Consider the following 21,123-nt stretch of genomic DNA (forward strand, 5'->3'; position numbering starts at 1 on the left):
ACCTTCCCGCCTCATCTATTGACCCCCTACCTCCGACCTCTTCACCTCCCAGCAAGAGTTCGAACTTACCTAACTCGGCGTGCCATTCGATGCCAGTTACCACGGTAACAGTTTTTGTACTCGGAGTTGGCTTGCCGGGAAAGAAAAAGAAGGTAAGGGGGGGGTGGATTTTTTTTTCTTGAGATTCGACCACCGACAAGTTTCTTGCACACCCGCCCACCCGCCATCCTCTCCCCATCCGTGCCCGCCAGCCTGCTGAAAAGGTCGCCTCCCTGCACCGCGGCGCCACACAGCGCTGATACCCACGTGAAGGTTGCAGAAGCTGTCGACGTGGCTCGCGACTACGACGACGACGACGACTTGAAAGCTGCTGTTGGGTCTGCTGGTGTCGTCGCGCTCCTTCGTCTGTGAGAGAGAAAGATAGAGAAAAAGGAGAAACAGCCTTCGGTATCAATTTCCAAGTCGTCGCTCCATTGACAAAAATCTGCCACCGACGACAGAATTACATCATCTAAACACTTCAACGTCTGTGTGTGAATATTCCTCCAGATAGTCACATCTGAACACCTTCCTGTCTTCACGTGTGAACAGAAGTCGTACTCCGAATACAGTATAACACGAAGAGGACTTTTTCCTTTGTTCTTCTTTAAACTGAAAAAAAAATAAAGTCCTGACGAGGAAAGCGACTGGCGAGGAGATTCCCCGACACCCAAAGTGAGATAGAGAGAAAGAAAGAAAAAAAAAGCGGGTTAGAAATATTTCAGAATCATCTTAACCCGCAGGACGGAGGTGATGACGGAGTGAAGTGCAGGTGTCGTTCTTACCGACTTCTGTATCTCCTGCTCAAGGACACATTCCTGTGGCGGCCTTGACCAGCCGTCGCCGTCTTGGAGGTGCTGAAAGTAGGTCACGTAACGGCTTTTATAGACACCCCCGACCTTCACCTGTATTCCCAGCACGCGCAACACTTTGCATGTCATGAACATCGCGTTGGCGGAGCGAAGTTGGCGCCCACGGTGCTCCTCCGTCCTCCAGACAGAACATAAGAACGATTTGTTTCAGTGAATCGTGCTCATCCTTCCTTTGTTCCCCGGATTCTGTCGAGGGGCTACAAGCTCTCAAAGCCGCGGTCCTCTAAACAACCGGGTGGAAGTCAAGTCGGGTGGACTCGAGATCGCATCTGCGTGGAGGCAGGAGTTGCTGGCTTCAGCACCAAGTGTTCAGGTAATCAGAATATGTCACGAGTTGTTCTTCGCAATTTTCATTCTGTTTTATGTTCTTTAAATTATTTGTTCATGTCGTGCTTAAGCTTTTCGGTTTTTGTTGTCGTTTATTTTCGTCTTTTTATTTTGTTCTTTTCTTTATTTTATTTTTTTTGCTTGCCTTTTAACGCCTTTTTTTGTTTTGTTTTTGCTTGTTTGCTTGCTTATTTCTTATTTTTCTGTTTAGGTTACATTCTTTTCATCTTTCTTCTTTTCTTCCCGTTGACTTTTTTTTTACTTCCCGCCTATCTTTTATTCTTCTCCGTTTGTTCTTCTTTCCTTTCGTCAGATTTTTTTTTCTTGCTGTAGCCGCAAAAGCTGTTGTAGATGCGCCATGCTGAGATACAGAAGACAATAAGAGCTATCAGTCAAGAAGAAATAAAAACTTGAACAGTTGTATTTGAAGTTTGCTGTAAATCTTGCTGCTAGTGCCCGTGTTGGCAACAGAGCGATGAACTCAACTATGATAAGGCTAAAGTCACGTGCAAGTCTTACCCCTGTGGTCTGGCCTGACCTGCAGGGTACAGTGTAGTATCTATTGTAAAAACTGTGATTTCCTTTTATTCGAGAGTTCAATTTCTCAGGGAATTCTTTAAACCGCGACATCTGATGAACTCCACCCACCAGCCACCCAAGCTCATCTGTGTCCAGCTTCCGCGCATGCGCATTGGGTTTGGCCGAGGGTTTGTGCGGGTATACGCCAGGGTTAGGGTAGACCTAGAACAGTGTGTGAGTACAGAAACAGCTGTACAATATTAACGCCTATAAACCTTTCCATGCCGAGCTGAGGTGGAGACAACTCGCGCTAAAGAGCAGACAAAAGGGAAGCGGAAGTTAGTTTTTGTGTTGACGCATGTGCAGAAGGAAATAAGGCCGGGGCCTCGCCCTCTGTCTCGCTGCATGTCTGGGTGGTGTACAGCGAGAGAGAAGGTGACCGATGTGCTGTCATCTCATTCACCTAGACCTTGCAGCAGGAGATGTTATGTCTGGTCTCGTTACACAAAAAATGTTCCACATTTTTCTCTCTCTCTCAGAAACTTCTTTTTTCTGTTTATTTTTGTATCACGGAGAATGTATTATTGTCTGCGTCAGTTTACCAGACCATTTTTTTTTAACATAAAGTCATTCATAACAACACGATACAAGAACTGTATTGTATAAACTAGAAAGGCTTTTGTCTCGATGACTAATACCAGTGTAATGTAAGGATGTTTACGACACCATCACTACGATGTAAATGTTATATATTACATGCTTCTAAATATAGATGGCATATCACAAGGTTATAATATCAGTTACATACCAACATTTATCCTTGCCGCTAACATTTTCGAAGTCTTGAGTGGAAACTGTTATATTTCAGACTTTTCGATGTTCAGAGGTAGGACTGCATGCAGGTTGTGTGTGGATTGCTCTTGTCCTCTTGTTGTCTGGATGAGCAGCTGGAAGTCTTGCTGGGCTGTTATGTAATGTGTATATTAGTATACATGTATTCATGTATATTAGTTTCTGGATCATGCAGAGGGCATCCTGCTCCACCACTGGTGGGTCTCTGTCTGGGTCAGAGACTGAGAAGGCGTCTTCCTCTGCCACATGTTGGCCTCTTTGTGGATTTGTTGTTAGGGAATCTCAGATGGCAGTGTGTCTTGCTGTCTCGAGAAATTATGGTCTGTTGTTATGTTGAGAATGTTCTGCTCAATTGAGAAAAATCGCCGCTGGCTGGTGTGCATGAAAGGTCTTGAAAACGAGTCGTTAAGTGACCGGTCTCTGACCAAACCAAAAGAAGATTATTTTTTCAAGACCTCACACGCTGGGGTTGGGTTCAGCTGCAATGATGCACAGAGAAAGAGAAAAAGATGGGAGAGAGGCGGAAAAGGGAAGAAAGAAAGAGACAAGGAAAGAAAACACCGCCGACAAAGAGTAAAGACCAGAAGCGGAGGAATGCAGGAGGAACAATGCCAACGGCTAAACAATTCTACGAAGTAGCGAAGCGACATCCACTCGACTTTACAGAAGGACCACAAGGGAAGGAACCCCACCAAGTTCACAGCTAAAAAAAAAAAGTTTCTCCTTTCCCACCATGCAGCAGTCCCTCCTTTCACCCTCCCCGCTAGACTGGCCAGCAGGACAGGGGGTCAGCCGGTGACGAAAGTGTGGCTGCACTTTTCCCATAGCTCACCTGGCTGACTGGTGGCAATGACCTGCGCCCTGCACAGCACGAGGAGAGTCAAGCAAGTGTGAAAGGAAAGCCTTGAATGGAAGGATAGACATTTCTCCCATCTTCTTGTCTTCAGTACAAAAAGACAGAGCACAGCAACGAAACTGCAAGAATCATAAAATTTACATACCTTTGGACATCCTGAGCACGTGAGTAATTTTTTTATTAAGTTGGGCATTGTCAAAGTCGAGATACGAGCTGAGACCATGTTCATGATAATAATGACTGACCTTATGACCCAAAGACGTATAATGGAAACTGTTCTCACTGACTCGGTTGCTGAAGAAAGTTTTATGTAACTTGTTGCTGAAGAAGTCATATTTGAGTTGTTGCTGAAGAAACTCATTTTTGACAAGTTGAGTGGAATAGGAAAGAAAAAGAAAAGAAAGCCGGATATGATTTTTTAGCTTTTAAAGTAGTTCTCCAAAGTCCCTTCCCAGCAAGGGGCTCGACGCCACTTTCCAAGCGCGTGGCCTAGACACGGTGAACCACTCACAGAATACTGTTACGGCTGGCACTAGAGTTAGCTACCCTCGTTGTACCTTTACTACAAACAAGGAAACGCGTGTAATTGCAGGGTGAATGTCCTGCAAGGCCGTTGGTGACACATCTAGGATAATATCAAGTCAGCGCAGCAAATAAAAACTTGAATTAACAAAAAAATTGCCGTTCTTTTGCATTTCTGTTTCCTGAATTAGAATAGACAGTATCTCAAGACGCCTATGCTATTTTTTTTCCATTGGATTAAAATTCCATTTGTGATTCTCCTTACTCCATCTATGCCAAAGTTATTCGTGATGTAATTTTCGTGAAGCTCCTCCTGGTTTTAATCGGACTCGTGGAGAACAACGGGAGCTGACACCATCCACCTTCACTCCCTTTGTCCTCTTTTCGTTGCCATGACCATCCTTCAAGCCAGAGACTGGTGTAGCTTGAATGGCATCTGCTTGTCTTCTGTAAGTGAGCGACTGGTCTTGCCAGCTCCTCCAACAACAGAAGCCAGAGCTGGTGCTAGAGGCGGACCTTGAGGAAGTCATTCATCAAGGACTGTGCACTTCTCGCTCAAATTTTCAGTTCAGACGCCATCACTTGTGTGTGTTTATTTGATCGTCTGCTAGGCCAGAGTTTAGCGACGTTTTGTTTTCTTTCGGCCAAATCCTGTTCCGGTGAAGAGCCCGTATGTGACCTACCTGAAGCCGCGTCTGTCTCCGCCCCATCCTCACTTCCACCTCAACTGCGTTTCATTCCCAAGTATACATCAACTCCCTGCCGGTTACCTGTGAACAGCACCTGGACAACAGAAGACTTCTGAACACAAAAGTTTATTGCAGAGAAGGTGTTGATGTTTTAGCTTTGAATCATTATGCAATCGGTTTTGAGCTTGAAAAAGCTTTCTGTGTGATCATACAATCAAACACGAGTTCTTTTTTAGTTTCTTCTTATTGGTCCAGTTTACTATCGTGTCTCCAATTAACAACTGTGACTACTACTTGTGTTGCTCCTCATTGACTTCAATCAGCAAATTAGCTAAACAAAGACAAGTCCTTCCATCGGTAATGTCTGTCTCTATAGCACCAACTCTTTAGTTCCTCTCTCTCTCTCCATCTTTCCTTCCGTACTCTGCAACTGCGACTGAACATTGGAGAGAAGTGATGCTGGTAAACAACTGATACAGATGATAGGAACATGAGCGAGCAAGTACAGGTACATATCTGATTAATCTCCCTCGAGACTTGCATCAGCCATGCCACGATTGCCTCAAGGGTCTGCGGCCCCCGGTAACATTAAATGCACTATTTTCATGCCCCCGTAGCACCAAGAGTGCAGAAGGAGAGTTCAGCAGAGGGCAGGACAAATCTGACATCCCTACTGACAAATTAAGAGCCTTCTTGTTGCTTTTGTCGACTTTTTCTTTTAGATGGAGGTTGGATTGGGATTTACTGTTTGCTTGTTTGTTTGTTTGTTTGTTTGTTTGTTTGTTTGTTTGTTTGTTTGTTTGTTTGTTTGTTTGTTTGTTTGGTTCGTTCGTTTTGGTTTGGTTTGGGTTGGTTTGGGTGGGTGGTTGGTTGGTTTGGTTGGTTGGTTTGGGTTGGGGTTTTGGGTTGGGTTTGGTTGGATGGTTTGTTAGTTTGTTGGTTTTCAATTTTATGTTGTCTTGGAGTTCAAAGAAAACCATGTTTATCAATTGTAAGCTCACACTCTTAACGAGCATACCTCAACACTTTTGTGTAACATCCTTTTACATGTCTTAATTATTGTTCCCGTGATTTCTTGTGTTGAAATATTTTATCTTAATTAGGACACATTTGAATGTCGCGTGTATATGAATGCATTCAAACAGGTTTCATAAATATATTATTAGGACATTTAAACATCCTTAAAGTGCATGTAGACAAAAGGATGTGGACTTCCGGTAAAGAAGTGTCCAGAAGTGGAGTAAAATAAAGTTAAGGATCTCAGTGACCATGCCCACACTTTGCTCTCTCCATGGGCTGAGGGTGTCACCGGGGGCTTCGGTGTACACGTCTGCTATTCAAGCTATGCCGGCGTCAGGCAATGGTATCAGCAGCAGGGCGTGGGTTTATCAACCGCGCAGCTTCCGACACGTCACAAGCACGTGACCGCCAAACGCAGCACCGCATTCCCCGGATGTCAGAAGAGTTCAGAGGCTGATCAAAAGAGAAAAAAAATCGCTTTCCTCGTCTTGTGTATTATTTCACAGGATCGAGACCGCATCGGTTGTTAACCAACCGTCGCACTTGCTTTTTTTTTAAACAAAAAAGTTCAAAATGGCTGCCAGTACCTGTCATGCATGAGTGTTCATGATCTGCCGTCAAAGGTAGAAGCGTTGTGATAAGATATAGGTGTGATGGGTAGAGCAACAGCAGAGTGTCTGTCCGGACTTCTTGTGTTCAGGTGCATTCCAGACAAACAGAAGAGCTCTCCATGGACAGCAACACCACCTCTGCAGATACAGATGCTGGCCAGACACACCTCTAACCTCTTTTCTGATTTACCTGGTGTACTATACTTTGTCACCTGAGTCTAACCGATGTGTCTGAACTGCAGGTACCATAATAATCCTATAATACATTTTACATCGCAGCATAATTTCTCTCAGTAATTAATAACTCCTGAACAATCATAACAAAAGTTTTCAAACACAGAAGAGCTTCAAATACAATGCAATAGTCTTCCACGGTCTCCGTCATGCTTCTATTTAAAAAATTTTAAACAACAACAACAACAGTTTTCAATGGAGTAATCAACCGTGACTCTGGATATCCCAAACAGTTATCGAGAGAGAGTGCAGATGCTTTAACCGAGCCACCAGACGAGAACGGAAGAACTTGCAGGTTTCCTTTTCTTTTGTTTTGAAAGCGCCTAAAGGGGGAGTAATCGGTGGACTGCCTAAAGGTTGGCGACAACTCGACCCTGTGCCAATGATGAGTTATCTGCCAATGATAATAGAGGCCCCCGACGGTTGCACGAGCCAAGTGTGTCAAAGGGGTGTGCGTGTGGAGGGGTGTGGGCGGACGCCAGGCAGGCTTCCAGCAGGCGTAGTCACCTGCCCAACATGGCGGCTGGGGCCAGGCTGACCTATTAACTGACTCACGGGTCCGTTGACGACCCCACATCTGCTGGCTGATCCCATTCTTCTGTCCACAGAGAGAGGGGGGAGAGAGAGAGAAAAAAAATGGCCAGACTCTCTCTCTCTGCCTGATTATTTTCCAGAAGCGCTAGCGTGGATCCCCGATACACGTGTCTCACCGATGACAGTCTGTTCTCTACAAAAGAAGAAAAATGTCTTCCACAAGAAACTGATGAAATTATTGTCAGCAGAAGGACGAATTGAACTGATAATTTCATTAACTTCACTGAAAGTGTAGATGAAGTGAGGAGAGGAGGACCTGTGAATTGCGGGAAAAAAAGAACCAAAAAGTTTAGGAGACATGTCCGAGCACTGGCTTTCGAATCGAGAGTCACTCGGTTCAATACCCGGGTGGCGCACCGCATTTTACCCAGTCGACCCAGCTGTCGGAAATGTTTACCTGATTCCGTGGATCGGAGAAGATAAGGGTTCGAGATAGAAAAAGCAGGAATGACCCTCGTAGGAAGACAGCCCCGAAAAAAGTGAGGTCTCTCACATCTCACTCCCCAACAATATAAAAAGATTAGGGCCGACCTTTACCTTATAAAAAGTTTAAGCCACTTGGTGGTTTACTATCTACCCGTATCCGTGAGAAGGGTGGGTAATGATGTTTATTTTGAGCGGATTTGTATAACGAATTGGCAGCAGCTACAAAGATGTTTCCTTGAGGAAAGAGCGAAAGTCAGACTTTTTTTTAACCAAAACAAATCTTGATCCTTTGCCTAAAGAAAAGAAAATATAAAATATTCATAGTGTCGCTAGTGGATATGTGTGTATCACCTTGATTTTTGGTGGATTTTTGATACTTGATTGTTGATATCAACACATAGACCGAGGGAACTCTTGTCGAGGGGCAGCAGCTAGAAAATAAAATAGAAACGACAAAGGTGGATGAACAATGTCTTCATTTACATTAACAATCTGCTTCCAAAACTGTTCAGTCATTTAATCCTGAATCTTTTCCACAAAAGCTTCACGAAAGCTTAAAATCAGCTTTTAACATCCGAGGGATTTGATGAGACCGTTGGACTCACCTTTGTGCACTGGTGGTTGTATTGTTTATTGGAAACTGTGCTGAAGGGCATGGACGACCTGATGGCGGACTGTGCCAGCTGTGCACCAGACACACCAGAAGAAAGTTTTTATGATCTCTAAACGAGAGGCTGTTGGCACCGCCTGCTGTGGTCCAGCCGCAAGTTTGTCATTGGGTCGGCCAGGTAGGAGCAGGTAGGAGCAGGTAGGAGCAGGTAGGAGCTGGCGTTACGTAAGCACGAGCAGAGGCGTATACTTCCATGAACACTTGGTTTATATTCTTCTCAACCGCCTGTATACCAGACTTTCCTGCCGAAAGGGAATTTTTACACTGAAGCCGACAGTCCTCGGGCTCCGCCAGACCAGTTTCAAGAAGGTACGGAAATGTCTTTCTTATGGAAGGCGGGGATCGCAAGAGGTTTCTGTTCGCGGTCTAACATTATTTATTATTTGTTTGAAGTCGTTTATTCTTGTTTGAACTTGCCGAAAGATCTGGACTATTTCTAAAAGAAGTTTAGTTAGTGTTGAGTGAGGTGCGGACTGTCTGCTTGTTGTTTGAAGTTGTTTGCGCTCCATCGTTCTTATGGTTTGTCCCATATTTGCTGGAACTTGTGTGGGGAGGAAGGGGAGGTACATAGACTGTGGGTGTTTATCAATGAAGCGGATGCTGTAAGGAACCTCTGAGCAGACTCTTGGCTCAGTCTGAGGGTTAGTATCACATCCATCTACGCGCAGTGATACACTACGATTACGACTACCATTACGAAGCCTGGCTAAATCTCTCTTTTGTGAATGAATGCTGTTGTCAAATGGTTAGAATATGTGAATCTAGGTGGAGTCCGATGTCAGATACTGACTTGCAGCATTTTTGAAATCTTCATCAATGCGATCCCCTAACATTTGTATCAACAGTGCGCATGCCCGCGGGAGCAGCGGCATTTAATGTAAAAACCTTAAAGGGCAACACGAGGGCAACTTTTTGTTCGTTGTTCATTTTAAAATAATAATTCCCAAAATATGAGTACATAATTATGCTTGATGTTCAAGATAAAGGTTTTCAAACATCGACATTCTCCCCTGCTACTTGAAAAACAGAAGAAAATTACTCTCCCACACTGGAGAGTTCGTTGTGTACAAGTATTTGTAACAGCAAGTCCAGCAAATCTGTGAATGTCTTCTAGTCAGATGAGAAAACATCGATTAGGGTGTCGAGTTCAAGAAGCAATTTTTTGCCCAGAAAATGAAGCGGATGACTATGGAATACAGACTATAGATTTGAACTTTATTTAGGAGCTTCGACTGAATTTTTAAAAAATAAAAAGGTCCAAGTAGAGTTCACTCGACAGAGTGGTAAGTAAATCTTCTCCAGCTCAAACTTTAATGGGTAACAATCACGGTCATTGCAGTCTACTTTGTGTTATTGATTCTATGTTCCTAAGTGGATGCATTTGACTTTATTTTTCCACGTGTATTATTGGTAATAAAATATAAACACATTTCAAATTTGCGTTTGTCGAAGATAAACTCCTGTAATTTTGTGTTAGTTAATTTCCAGCATTCCAATTTTATTTTATAGTTACAACTGACTGCTGATAAGGACTTTTTACTTTGTGTCCGAGTCTGTTTTCTGTTACCCAAGATTGCATCTTTCCTCTTCGCACTTTCTGTACCCAGCATCTCATTTGGTCGCTGGTGTTCATGTACTAGGATCCTGTATAGTCTCCTTAAAATGAAGTGTTAATTCAGTAACAAGGTTATTTCTCTCGCTGTGACTCGTTCTTTCTCCATCTCTCTCTCTCTTTCTCGCGCGCGCTTCAATAATTCCACTTTTTGTTCGGATATTTTTTGCCTTCCTTTCTTGTCTTCCTTGTCGACCCTGTCTGTATGGAAGCACGTATGTTTGCTGACTTTCAGGAATTGTGAACTTCCGCCAAAAAGACAAGTTGCCGGTGCACGAGAAGAGAACTAATGCCTTGGCTAATGGCGGGCGTCACTTCGCCGTTTCCACACAAGTGCACACAGGGTCTCTCCTTCCCCTCCTCGACTTTCATGGGGAGCAGACGATTTTAAGCTTCTCCGGCGGTGAATTCCCCTTGTTTTTGCTATGTTTACAGCTCACAGTTGGCAATGTTTAGTGGTTCTCCATCTCATTTTCACTCCATCAGATCGATGTATAAAGAATTAGTTCATTCGTTCGTTCGTTCGTTCGTTCGTTCGTTCGTTCGTTCGTTCGTTCGTTCGTTCGTTCGTTCGTTCGTTCGTTCGTTCGTTCGTTCGTTCGTTTGTTCGTTCGTTCCTTCGTTCGTTCGTTCGTTCGTTCGTTCGTTCGTTCGTCGTTCTCTCTTTCCTTCGATACATCGATCTGAGGACAAACAAGAACAACAACAAAGTGTAAGACCACACCAACAGACTGACAGTTTAAAGACTGTTTTAACGCATTTGGAATGGAGACCAACACAAATAAAAGAATGTAAAGATCATCGACAAGGGAAGAGTCTCACGTGATGTACCTACGAGTACAGCTCGAGGACATGACAGGCTTCATGTACATGGAAGTCACCCTTTCCAAAGATGGCAGCCGTGATGACTTGGCATTAGAAACACAAAAGGAGAGAAAGTTAAACAAGATCTGAAGAAGCAGCACCACCAGGTTTGCTACAAAGTTTAGTGTACAAATTCAATCCTGCTTTACGGATGTGGAAGGTGTGGTCTGGTTGCCGTTACGGAGAGGAGAATTACAGCATTTGAAAACAAGTATCTTAAGAAGCTTTCAGTATCATGGAGTAGAATCAGGAACATTAAACCAAGACTTTGTACGGGGAACACGATCGCCACCCTCGTAGGACACAAGAAATTAAATTCCTATTCACAACAGTTAAGCTGCGCCAACTGGTCACGTGACGTCCAGCATTCTCGGACATGAGATAAATTGGTTCTATACAAGATTTTTTTTTCTCCACTGCTCAAGACAGGTCTAACTGACAAGTTTTGTCAACTCCTGCATCTACCTAGTTGTTAGAAATTGCATACTTTATCCTGTTCAAAGACAAATATAAATATACACTGTTATGAGGCTGCGTTAGAATCTGTTGTGTTTATTAGAAGGCGTTATGAACAGTGTTCATTAGATATTGCGAGGTGCTGCTGGCAGACAGTATTAGTAAATAATTCTGTGAGAGCTCGGAGTGTGGCTTTGGCAGACCACAATGCGACACGATACAATGCAAAAGCAATTTCGGGGGGAAGGCAGTTCCGTGTGATGAGGATGCGCCGTGGAGCGTAAACACGCGAGGTGCCAGCAGCCTGTCGCTGCCGACTGTTCTCCGCAGACGAGCCGCCGATGCCTCCTGCCAAATGCCTGCAAAACCTCCAAAGCCGTTGAGAACAGATTTCTGCTCGCAAGATATCACATGACCTTCAACCCTGTGTGCTCTTCGCGCAGACAAGAAACTTGAAGGAAAAACTGTGTAGCGCCTAATAGTCATACTTTTTTTTTCCTTCTTCTTTCTTTCTTGGACCATTTTCATGCCAATCTCAAGGAGTTTACACCACTTTAGAAGAAAATTTTAGTTCTGAAAGACTTCAAAAAAGAATTTACTTTCTCCGACTTCCGGTTTTTTACTCACTCCCACTTTAATGTGAAACAAAAATATCCGCAAAATGATTATTATGAAAATACAATAATGTGGTCAGTGATCGGATAAGGACAACACACCTACATTTTATTTATTTTTATTTATTTTTTTTTATTTTTTTTTTTTTTTTTTGCTGCGTTTTTATCCTTTGAGTCGGAGGTCAGGTGTTATTTGTGGAGGGTTAAAATTAGTAACAGAAGGAAGTGTATTTGCTTTGTTGAGGTTGTAATTGCTTTTTGTGCTGATGGAGATATTCTGGTCTTGCGGGGTGCCAGAGATGTTTCTGGCCTTTGTCCCGACCAAAGCTGTCAGGTCCAGGTAGTTCCTGTTGCAGGAAAGCTGACTAAATCATGGGTTAATTAGTTTCTTAACTCCTTTGAAAACTGTGAATTAACTCGTTTGGAGTTGATAGAGGAGCCTGCAGCTGAATTAATGTTAATATTTACATTATTTTAGACTGACACATTTCAGAATTTCATGTCTTGTTTTGGGTTTTGGGGGGTTTTTTGGTTTTGTTTTTTGTTTGTTTGTTTGTTTGTTTGTTTGCATACTACTCAACTTTTTTGTCCCCTTTGTGAACTCGCAAAGTACTCTTGTACTGCTGCTACTATTTAATGTTTCTTCGTCTCTTTTCGACACGAGAGCTCAGGGAATCTTCTAGCCGACGAAAGGTTGCTAAAGTATGTTTTGGGACCTTTTCACACATCCTTTACCGACATGTTCGAAATGGATTCCTCCTAACTAAAATCAAAACTTTAATCGAGGATGATTGCTGATCATTTTCATGGTTTGTGTCAGGACTCATGTTGAATGTCTTCTGTGGGGGGTCATGTCTGGTGCCAGCATGCGAGCGAGCATCATATGATCCTTCTCACGTGTGTTTTGATACCTGAATCTGGTGAATCGGAAAGGTGTGGGTAGTGTATGTACAAAAAATTAAGAGAAAAAGAAAAAGATTGTGTGTGTGTGTGTGATAGAGAGAGGGAAATAATTTTTGCGAGTAGTGGCGTCTGTAAGTGTGGGTGTGAGTGCGATTGGAATTTTTCGAGTAAGTGGCGGCTATCAAGTCAGATTACTAGTATAATGTCACTTGGCAAATAAGCAAATTCTTCTTCGTTCCTGCCTTCTGCTGCTGTTGCAAGGTTTGAATAGCTGATTTACATATTTTTTCCTTTGTTAAATGTTAAAGTTGAAATGATCCCACAGGTAGGACTAGGCCATTTACCCAAGTAGACAACCGTGAGTTCGTTTTCCAAGACCTGTCAGACTTTAGAGAAAACCACCTCCACCCCTGCCTTGCAACAAACGCCAGTCCTTGCAACATTCCTATGATCCTCAGTACCTAGAGACTTGACCCTGTTGCCTAGAAAACATGACCTCTGACACATTGCAGTGCGACTCCTAGCGCCTGGCGCGATGATGTCGACTTGAGTTCCTTCATTCCACTATGAACGATTGGTTTTGTTACAAATATTTGATCATAACCCCCGACCCCTCCATCCTCCTACTCTCTCCTTTCAGTGGAAGTGTTGATGAAAATCTAGCAGTCTGTGGATAAATAAATACTTTATTCAATTCCGCCGACATGAGATGTTTGTTGCTGACGCTCGGCATCACGTGGTGCTCAGCGCCGTGTGCTGCTGGCTTTAGGGCGTCGTCAGGTCACGAAGCAAACGGACCGGAGAAAGATATGTCTTCTCGAGTTTCCCGCCGTTGATAATAGTATTTACCTCCTCTGCTGGTGCAACCTGTGCGGATTCAATTGTTCTCTCCCAGGGTTCACTGACTGGTGTACATGGGTCTAGTGCAACGTGGGGGGCAACCTGTGAGGTTGATGTTGGCTCCAGTGATTACCTGTCTCGCATGGGCAACATTGTTTGCACCCGGCTCGCACCATACTAAGCATAAAACATGCTACAGGGACCTATACTCAGTAAACAGTCAGGTGGGACTATACACCTTCCTTTTTCGACACAAGGGAACTTCAGTGACAGTTCTCAGCCGTGCTTGAACAACAGGTATCGGGTGTCATCCCAGTGAACAGAGGAGAGTAAGAATGACTAAACTGAACAGAGGGGAGCGGGACATTGTTCTCAGTAAATAAACTGCCTTAATAAGCCCTTTTAACTTTTGTTGTATTTTTTTTAAAAATCCGGTAGATAAGGGTGAGACCAGCCACCAGCCCTCAGTATGGCACTTTTTCACATGAAAGTTTCTTTCACCTCTCATAAATACTTTAATTTTAAAGCGATCATACAGGTTTGTGTCTTCACATTTGTAAGATTGAGAAAAAAAGAATATGATTACACCTGAACAGGTTACATGGATTTACAGTTTTATTCATGCTCAGTCTTGTGGTTGCTATAAAGGAGGGAGTGATGGATGCCGGGACAGAAATTAGGAGAAGACTGGCAGTTAATACTGATAGAGAAGTGTGATGTGTTTCGTGAACTGACTTTCGATAAATCCTGTACATCAATGGACATGCATTATTCAGTGAGTCTGGTGACTCACAACTGGGACAATACTATACTCGTGCATCTTCAGTCTATTGTTCTTGAGTTCCTACAACTCTCAGGTGACAATCGTAAACCTTTCTGAGAGTGACCTTCCCTGTGGGGTCGGTAATGGACGGTACCATACATTGTTGAGTCGGTCCCGTGACTCATGACTCCATGTTTGCGCATCTGCAGGCTGCAGGAGGCCGGGTATCGGATGTCGGGTACTCGTCTGCCACATCTTAAATAAGCCCCCAGCGACATACATCAGAGACCCTGGAATGAAAGACAGCCCTCCTCCTGTTGTCACACTGATTAGAATGTCTGGGGAAATCCGTCCCTTCGACACAAAAACTTGGCAGACGATTGAGGTGAGCTCACCACTACCGGATGTTGACCTCATCCACAGTCGACCCTGTCTCGTGGTTGCCCCCGAATAGAAAGTAGGAAAAGAGGTGGGGCTGGGGGTTGTGGGGGTGGGTTAAAAACGATAATTTAATCACGAGAAAGAGTTTGGGTGCGAGGGTGGGGTGGAGAGAGGAAGAAGGGTTGGTGTGACAAGAATGAGGGAAGATCTTAAAACTGCTTCCTTCATTTCTAAACGGAACTTGTGGGAGGTTGGGGGAGAGGGGTTAGTTTTAACTTAGTGCCAGTGGCAGGAGCTGCATGCCAGAGGTTGAAAAACGACTGCGAGGTGGGGTGAAAAAAAGAAGGCACAAGCTTCTGGAAGTCTCGAATCCAGATCAAGGGCAACGTCCTGCGCATGACAAGGGCACGTCTGGCGCGGCACCGGCGCGGCACCGGCATGTTCCTGCGAATGCTGCTGCTGCAGACTGCGGAACGCGGAACGCAGCGCGAGGGTAGCGATGGCCCTAGTGGTTCAAAATGCTGACAGGCTCGCTTATTTTTCCTTGAGATAGTTTTTTTACTTACCCCGCAGGAGGAAGGATGGAGAGAGAGAGACGATGAGATGTAACGTTGATACTAAAGTCTGGTACTGAGCTTACTTCAGTGCTGTAATCACGAATTGTATTACTGGACTGCTGGCAGACGACTTTTTTTTTCCAGTTAACTACTAAAACGAGGCAGATGTGTACAAAGCTTCCGGTTTAGTCACATTCTTTGTTTACGGCTCGCCGAGACTAACAGCGGAAACTTCGCAAGAGGCTAAGCGTTCGTCTTGGCAGACAGACAGCAGTCCACCTATACACATACATACTGTCATCTCTAAAACCACTATCATGATAACCAAAACCGTTTGAAATGTTAAAAACCTCGGCTCGTTAATTAATAATTAAAACTGTTTGAAACCAACGATGTCCAAGCTCGTGGTATAACGAACCGTTTCGAATTCTAACAACTTAGTTCGTTGCAGGACCATGATACCCAAAGCTCGTGTCACCTGTTTACGGGGCAAGGATTCTTCGCTGTGATACAATCTTAGTTGTTGGCTGGGAGTGAAACATCCTTCCTTCTCTTCCTCCCACCCACACCCCCGCCGCCACCACCCACGCTACATGAATATAACAGCTTGGTACAACGGTCCACTCATTCAACTCGTCATGATATTGTAATTCCAGAGCAACGAAAATCTTTTGATTTCCTGTCCCTGGAAACTTTTCAGTGGGATGTCCTGCAGACATTGGTCCGTCCTGGTCAAAGACTGGCGACTTTTGAAATCGAGCTGGCCCGTGAATAATATTTTCCTGACTTTGTTGTTGATGTTGTTGTAGCTGTTGTTGTTGTTGTTGTGTTGTGTGTGCTTGCATAATGCACCGAGGCTACCACCACATGATGTTCACGGGTCATTGAGTGCATGGGGATGGGGAGAGAGGTTCGCCAGAAGCAATGGCCGACTGATGTGCAGCAGCCTTATCGCAGTCGCTAGCCTTCATTCCTTCTATCTTCATTGGTGGCATTTTTTTTTTTTTTTTTTTTTTTTTTTTGCTGTTCCTGGTGGTTTCAGAAAAAGAAGTTAGTGTGGCAACAGTAAAGTTATTTATTTGCACAGACTGAGATCGACGCAGTATTTATTTCTGTACAATGGCGGGCCCTCGCCACTGTAAACATCGGTGCACCGTCTGCGCTGCTTTTCAAACAGTTCAAAAGAACAAAACTTGTTAAAAGGGGACAGCTCTGTCCGATTGTTTAAACCAACTGCTTTGCTTGCGTTTTCTATTTACGGCGAATTAATGTTTCCTCCCGTCTTTGTTCTCGAAAAGTAAATGTTGAAGCCGCCATCAGCTCCGGGGAATCCATTGAAACGCCCGTCCTCGTGGTGTCTGTAGTGAGTAGCTCCACGTACGAACGGTCCAGATGTTGTAGAGTTGATAAGGTGTCAGACCTGTGGCTGGATAATTTCTCTTCTTATTTCTTTTCTTTCCCTCCCCTCCTCTCTCAAACACACACAAACACCTTTTCCCTGCTTCTCTCTCTTTCTTTCGACTTCAATGCCTGGTCCAGAGCCATGACGGACCGCAATAGAAAAAATTTCAGAAGATAGTAGTTTTTATAGAAATAGAACAAGCTCTTAACCTGGACCTTGCCACTACATCTGAGTTGAATGTATTAACCCCAGAACTTACCCTGGAGGCTTGCCACTACCGTCTAGTGTAACCCCAGAAGGTAAAACCAATGAGAGAGCGGTGTTCACCCACACTGGTCTATCAACTGCGAGAGACCTTTTCTATTCTCTTCTACTTGCGGTGTAGCTTCATCTTCGTGAGTTAGTTCGACTTCTGGCCCTCGTCAGCACAAGAGGTTACAGAGGTCACTTCCTATACAGACTCTGCGCCAGAAGGGAGAAGGTGGTGTGTGTGTTGAGGGAAGAGGGGGTTGAGACGAAGGAATAAGTTGATCTTTACTCGTTTCCTCGCCTTGCTGGTTTTTACCCCTTCTCTCATGTCCTCCACCAACCGACCTATTATCTGAGATTGGGAGGGAATATGTTCTGACGGGAGATACATGCGCCCCATAACTCATAACCCGGGTGAAAGACCCGGGATGATGAATGTCTCGGATGGGGTCGGTGTCGGAGAGGCTGACGGCTGCTACCTTGCGACTTCAAAGAGAGGCCAGAAACGTGAAGCAACGACTGGAACAATCTTGAGGCTGGAAACAACACAAACCAGACCATGAACACGCACTAGCCGCGCTCTGCGTGACCCCAGGGGTCGAGCATTTCACGAACTCCTGGGGTTTCTCGCTGGTTACCTGGCTGACAGACGGCTTTTGTGTTTATTTGCGAAAAGCGAAAGGTAGAGCTGAAACTGACTGCCAGGTATACAAACTATCAATGGAGGTACGAATCACCGTGACAACTTTTCAATCTATGACCTCCGACCTTTTCACATACCCGTCCTCGCATGCTTCAATAAAAACTTTGAGACTCGAAACCCGAGCTAAGACTAAACGATGTTTCCAGAACATGAAAACGATGGAAGCTTGTGTGTCTGTGTAATATTTGAGAGATTTGGGTTTTTCAACATTGAACTCACTGACAGTTGTACCTGTGTACAGGTGAGCTCTCGGTTGGTCACAAGACATCAGTGGACTGTAGGCTGGACGCTGGACCACCGGCGCCATCAAAGGAAGATGACGTATTACTGCATGGTTCTAATGACGTCAACCGTGTCCCTCGTCACAGGTGTCAGCACCATCGCTGCACCTTTCCAGTCCGCGCTCAACGGTCGCTTCAATGAAATAACTCAACAGTCTGTACGTGTCCGTCTGTCTTCTTGCGTGCGTGCGTGCGTGCGTGCGTGCGTGCGCGTGCTGCATATGTTATTCCACTCTGTGAGTGTGCGTGCATGCGTTTGAGTGTTTGAATTGTCTGTGTGAATTTTGTGTGTGTGTGTGTGTGTCTGTGTGTGTGTGTGTGTGTGTGTGTGTGTGTGTGTGTGTGTGTGTGTGTGTGTGTGTGTGTGTGTGTGTGTGTGTGTGAGTGAGTACGTGCGCGCTCGTGATGCATATATTATTAAACTGTTCCTTCTCCACTTCTGTGAGTGTGCTTGCATGCGTTTGAGTGTTTGAATGGTGTGTGCGTGCGTGCGCGCGCTTGTGTCCGAAAGAATGTACATAATAGTATATTTAACATGTAATCTAGTTATTAGTCTGTCTGTCTGTCTGTCTGTCTGTCTGTCTGTCTGTCTGTCTGTCTGTCTGTCTGTCTGTCTGTCCACAAGTACAAACACGAGTTCAGAATTGCTTGTGCGTTCGGGAGTCACTAAGATGTCTTTACCCTTCATGCTTCAAGCTTTTAATATAAACAAAAATAATGTCCCAGTAGCTAATGTTTCTGCTGGAATGATTTGTGTTTCCTTTTGCTGAATGCAGATGACAAGGGTGTTCCACGTGGAAAAGCTCAAACAACAGATCTTGAGAAGTTTAAACCTGACCTCTGAACCTACACCCACCAGCGCCACCTCCGAACGAAACCCAGTCTTCAGCATCCGAGCGCCGCCTTACGAGCATCGGATCTTCACCCAGGCCCTGCCCACCCCCTTCCTGGCCGAGCCAGTAGGTGAGTGCACATCCAAGCATCTCTTATCTCTTGACTCATCGAGACTGACAACAACGACAACAACAACAACAACAACAACAACAACAAACTCTAATGATCACACTCACCCAATCCTGCTAGGCTGATTTCGGGTACATTTGCCAGACGAAAGGGAGTAGCTGGTACATCTCGAGAGCTCCCTAATCTTTTAAGCTGCTCTTGAACTCATCCAGTTGTTGACACATCAAAAGCTAAGGTTTCCCCAAAGAACTACCCGGATAGCACTCAGCAACCAGATACTAAAAATAAAACCAGAGGGACTACCTGAGACCCGAACTTTTTCCAACTTCATCCGTTCGCTCCTCTTCAGTGCAAAATTACAAAAAGGCGGAAACTGTTTGCCAGAAAAAGAAAAAAGAACTTGTCTTTTCTTCCTAATGACAGCCAAGACTTTTTTCATCTTGGCTGAAACCTGGAAACTTCGGTACCCGAGACCTTCAGCCAAGACGGGGTCGATGCAGTCAAGAGTTTGGTAAAATTCCAGACCATCGGAACCGATGGTAAACTCTGGGGAATGCGTAGGTTCTGGAAGTGTCCAGAAACAAGTAAGCAAGTAAACACTTGTTCATAAGCAAAACATGATCCACGTGCATTAAGTGTTGCCGCTTGCTTCCTGATAATTCCTGGGAGCACCCGGATGTCAACACCCTCTCAGAGGTGACTGATGTTTTTGTTTGTTTTTGTTTTAAGTACAGACTGTTGTCGTAGGACAGAAAAACATCTAGTGAATGTGGAAAAAAATATTCTCGGAAAAAGATATTTTCAAAAAAAAAAAAATTTTACTCTTCAGATATAAAATGAAGCTCAAATTTTAATTTTAATGTTAATTTGCAGGTTACTGTAATACAGGTCTACAAAAATATTTTGTGGTTAGGGTATATAATATAAATATTTTTATTGATATCGAAAACCTTGGGTTCTAAATGCTACCTTCTGGGGTGACTGAAAGGACGCAGCCATCGCGAGATATTTCAGTACAAGTGAGTGAGATGTTTGACAAGTGAATGAGATGATACTGTAAAAAGTGAATGAGATGTTTGACAAGTGAATAAGATGTCCCTGTAACAAAGAGCCTACTTGCGCTACTTTACGAAGAATCTTGATCGCTTGTCCCACACACACACACTGGAAAAAACCAGATCACTGAGACAAAAACTATCCAGTGAGAGAGATGACTCAAAGATTCGAACCCAGGACATCCACATTCCTAATCACCGTCTCAAGAGCGCTACATGCCCTTAATTACACTACAGGCGTGGAAAACTCCCATGGAAAATATCACTCCTCGCCCGTTGAAAACACTTGCGCTTGTTTACAAACAAACAAAAAGTAATAATAACACTGGAACTTTGAGTTCCTGGCTTCGTTCATGTGAAGAAGTAAACAAATTTATTTTTGTACTTTGACGGCAAGATCCTGTATATAAATATTTCAACAACAGGCCGAAGTGACGATTGCGGGCTGCGAGATGTCATCTCAGAGCTCTTCCCTCGCCAGCTTGCTTGTTAATGTAGCCACTCCCAGCTTCTACACAAAATTACAGCCTCGTGGTCTGAGGTTCTTCGAGCCCTGGACGGGCTTCCCGTGTCTGTCTTCCGACCTCTTCTTCTGTCTGTCTCTCGGTGTAGGCTGGTCTGTCGACGGGTATGGAGCATTCAGAGATATCCGCAGTTGAACAGAACTCACTTGACTCTAATTTCTCAAAGTTTTAGTTCCAGCATCTACAATTAGTCGCTCAAAATGCAATCCTTTAATTAGATGGTTTGCTGTTGACTGATTTCTGTTCAACCAAACAACAAACACTTGTTCCCACGTGCAGGGCGAGCTTGTCTTCAACGATGTTAATTACTGGATATTTATTTTTTGAACTAATTTTGTTAGATATAAATCTGTTAACATCAGTTAAATTTGGAGAATTGCAGAGTGACATCTCTTTAAAAGAGTTCTGAGGAGAAAGTTAGGGTTGTAGAGAAAGTCAATAAACCAATGTCTCACCTGTTGATAATGTTGGGAGGAAGGTCACGTGATGAAAACAATAGAAATTAAAGAATTCCACAGTTTTTTTGCTGCCTGGGCAATGAAAGTAAGCAGGTCTCCGTGTCTAGGGACGCCGAGCCAAACACCAAAAACGATCTAACAATTGTGTTATTTAATTGAATTTATTAAACAAAGGTGAGCCAAGAAGTGTGGTTGGAAAAGTCATCTCGAACCCTACACCTTCTGCACCTGTTGACCATGTACAGAATACTCCCAGGTTTTTTTTCC

General features: G+C 44.1%; 1 protein-coding gene across 3 annotated transcripts in view; it reads left to right on the forward strand.

The window, feature by feature from the left end:
• Positions 1-301: 301 nt before the first annotated feature.
• Positions 302-21,123, forward strand: part of LOC112564641 (protein decapentaplegic-like) — a 28,761-nt gene continuing 7,939 nt past the window's right edge. Inside the window, exons 1-3 of one of the 3 annotated variants that reach the window (XM_025239597.1) lie at positions 302-1,224; positions 17,817-18,014; positions 18,633-18,819. In XM_025239597.1, the coding sequence (XP_025095382.1) occupies positions 17,892-18,014; positions 18,633-18,819 (310 nt within the window). In that variant the 5' untranslated portion in view covers positions 302-1,224; positions 17,817-17,891. Of the gene's footprint in view, positions 1,225-8,366; positions 8,541-9,212; positions 9,515-17,816; positions 18,015-18,632; positions 18,820-21,123 lie in introns of those variants that run through there. The other 2 variants (XM_025239598.1, XM_025239599.1) reach the window with 2 other exon arrangements.

This window comes from Pomacea canaliculata, linkage group LG5, assembly GCF_003073045.1.
Source record: "Pomacea canaliculata isolate SZHN2017 linkage group LG5, ASM307304v1, whole genome shotgun sequence".
NCBI lineage: Eukaryota > Metazoa > Mollusca > Gastropoda > Architaenioglossa > Ampullariidae > Pomacea > Pomacea canaliculata.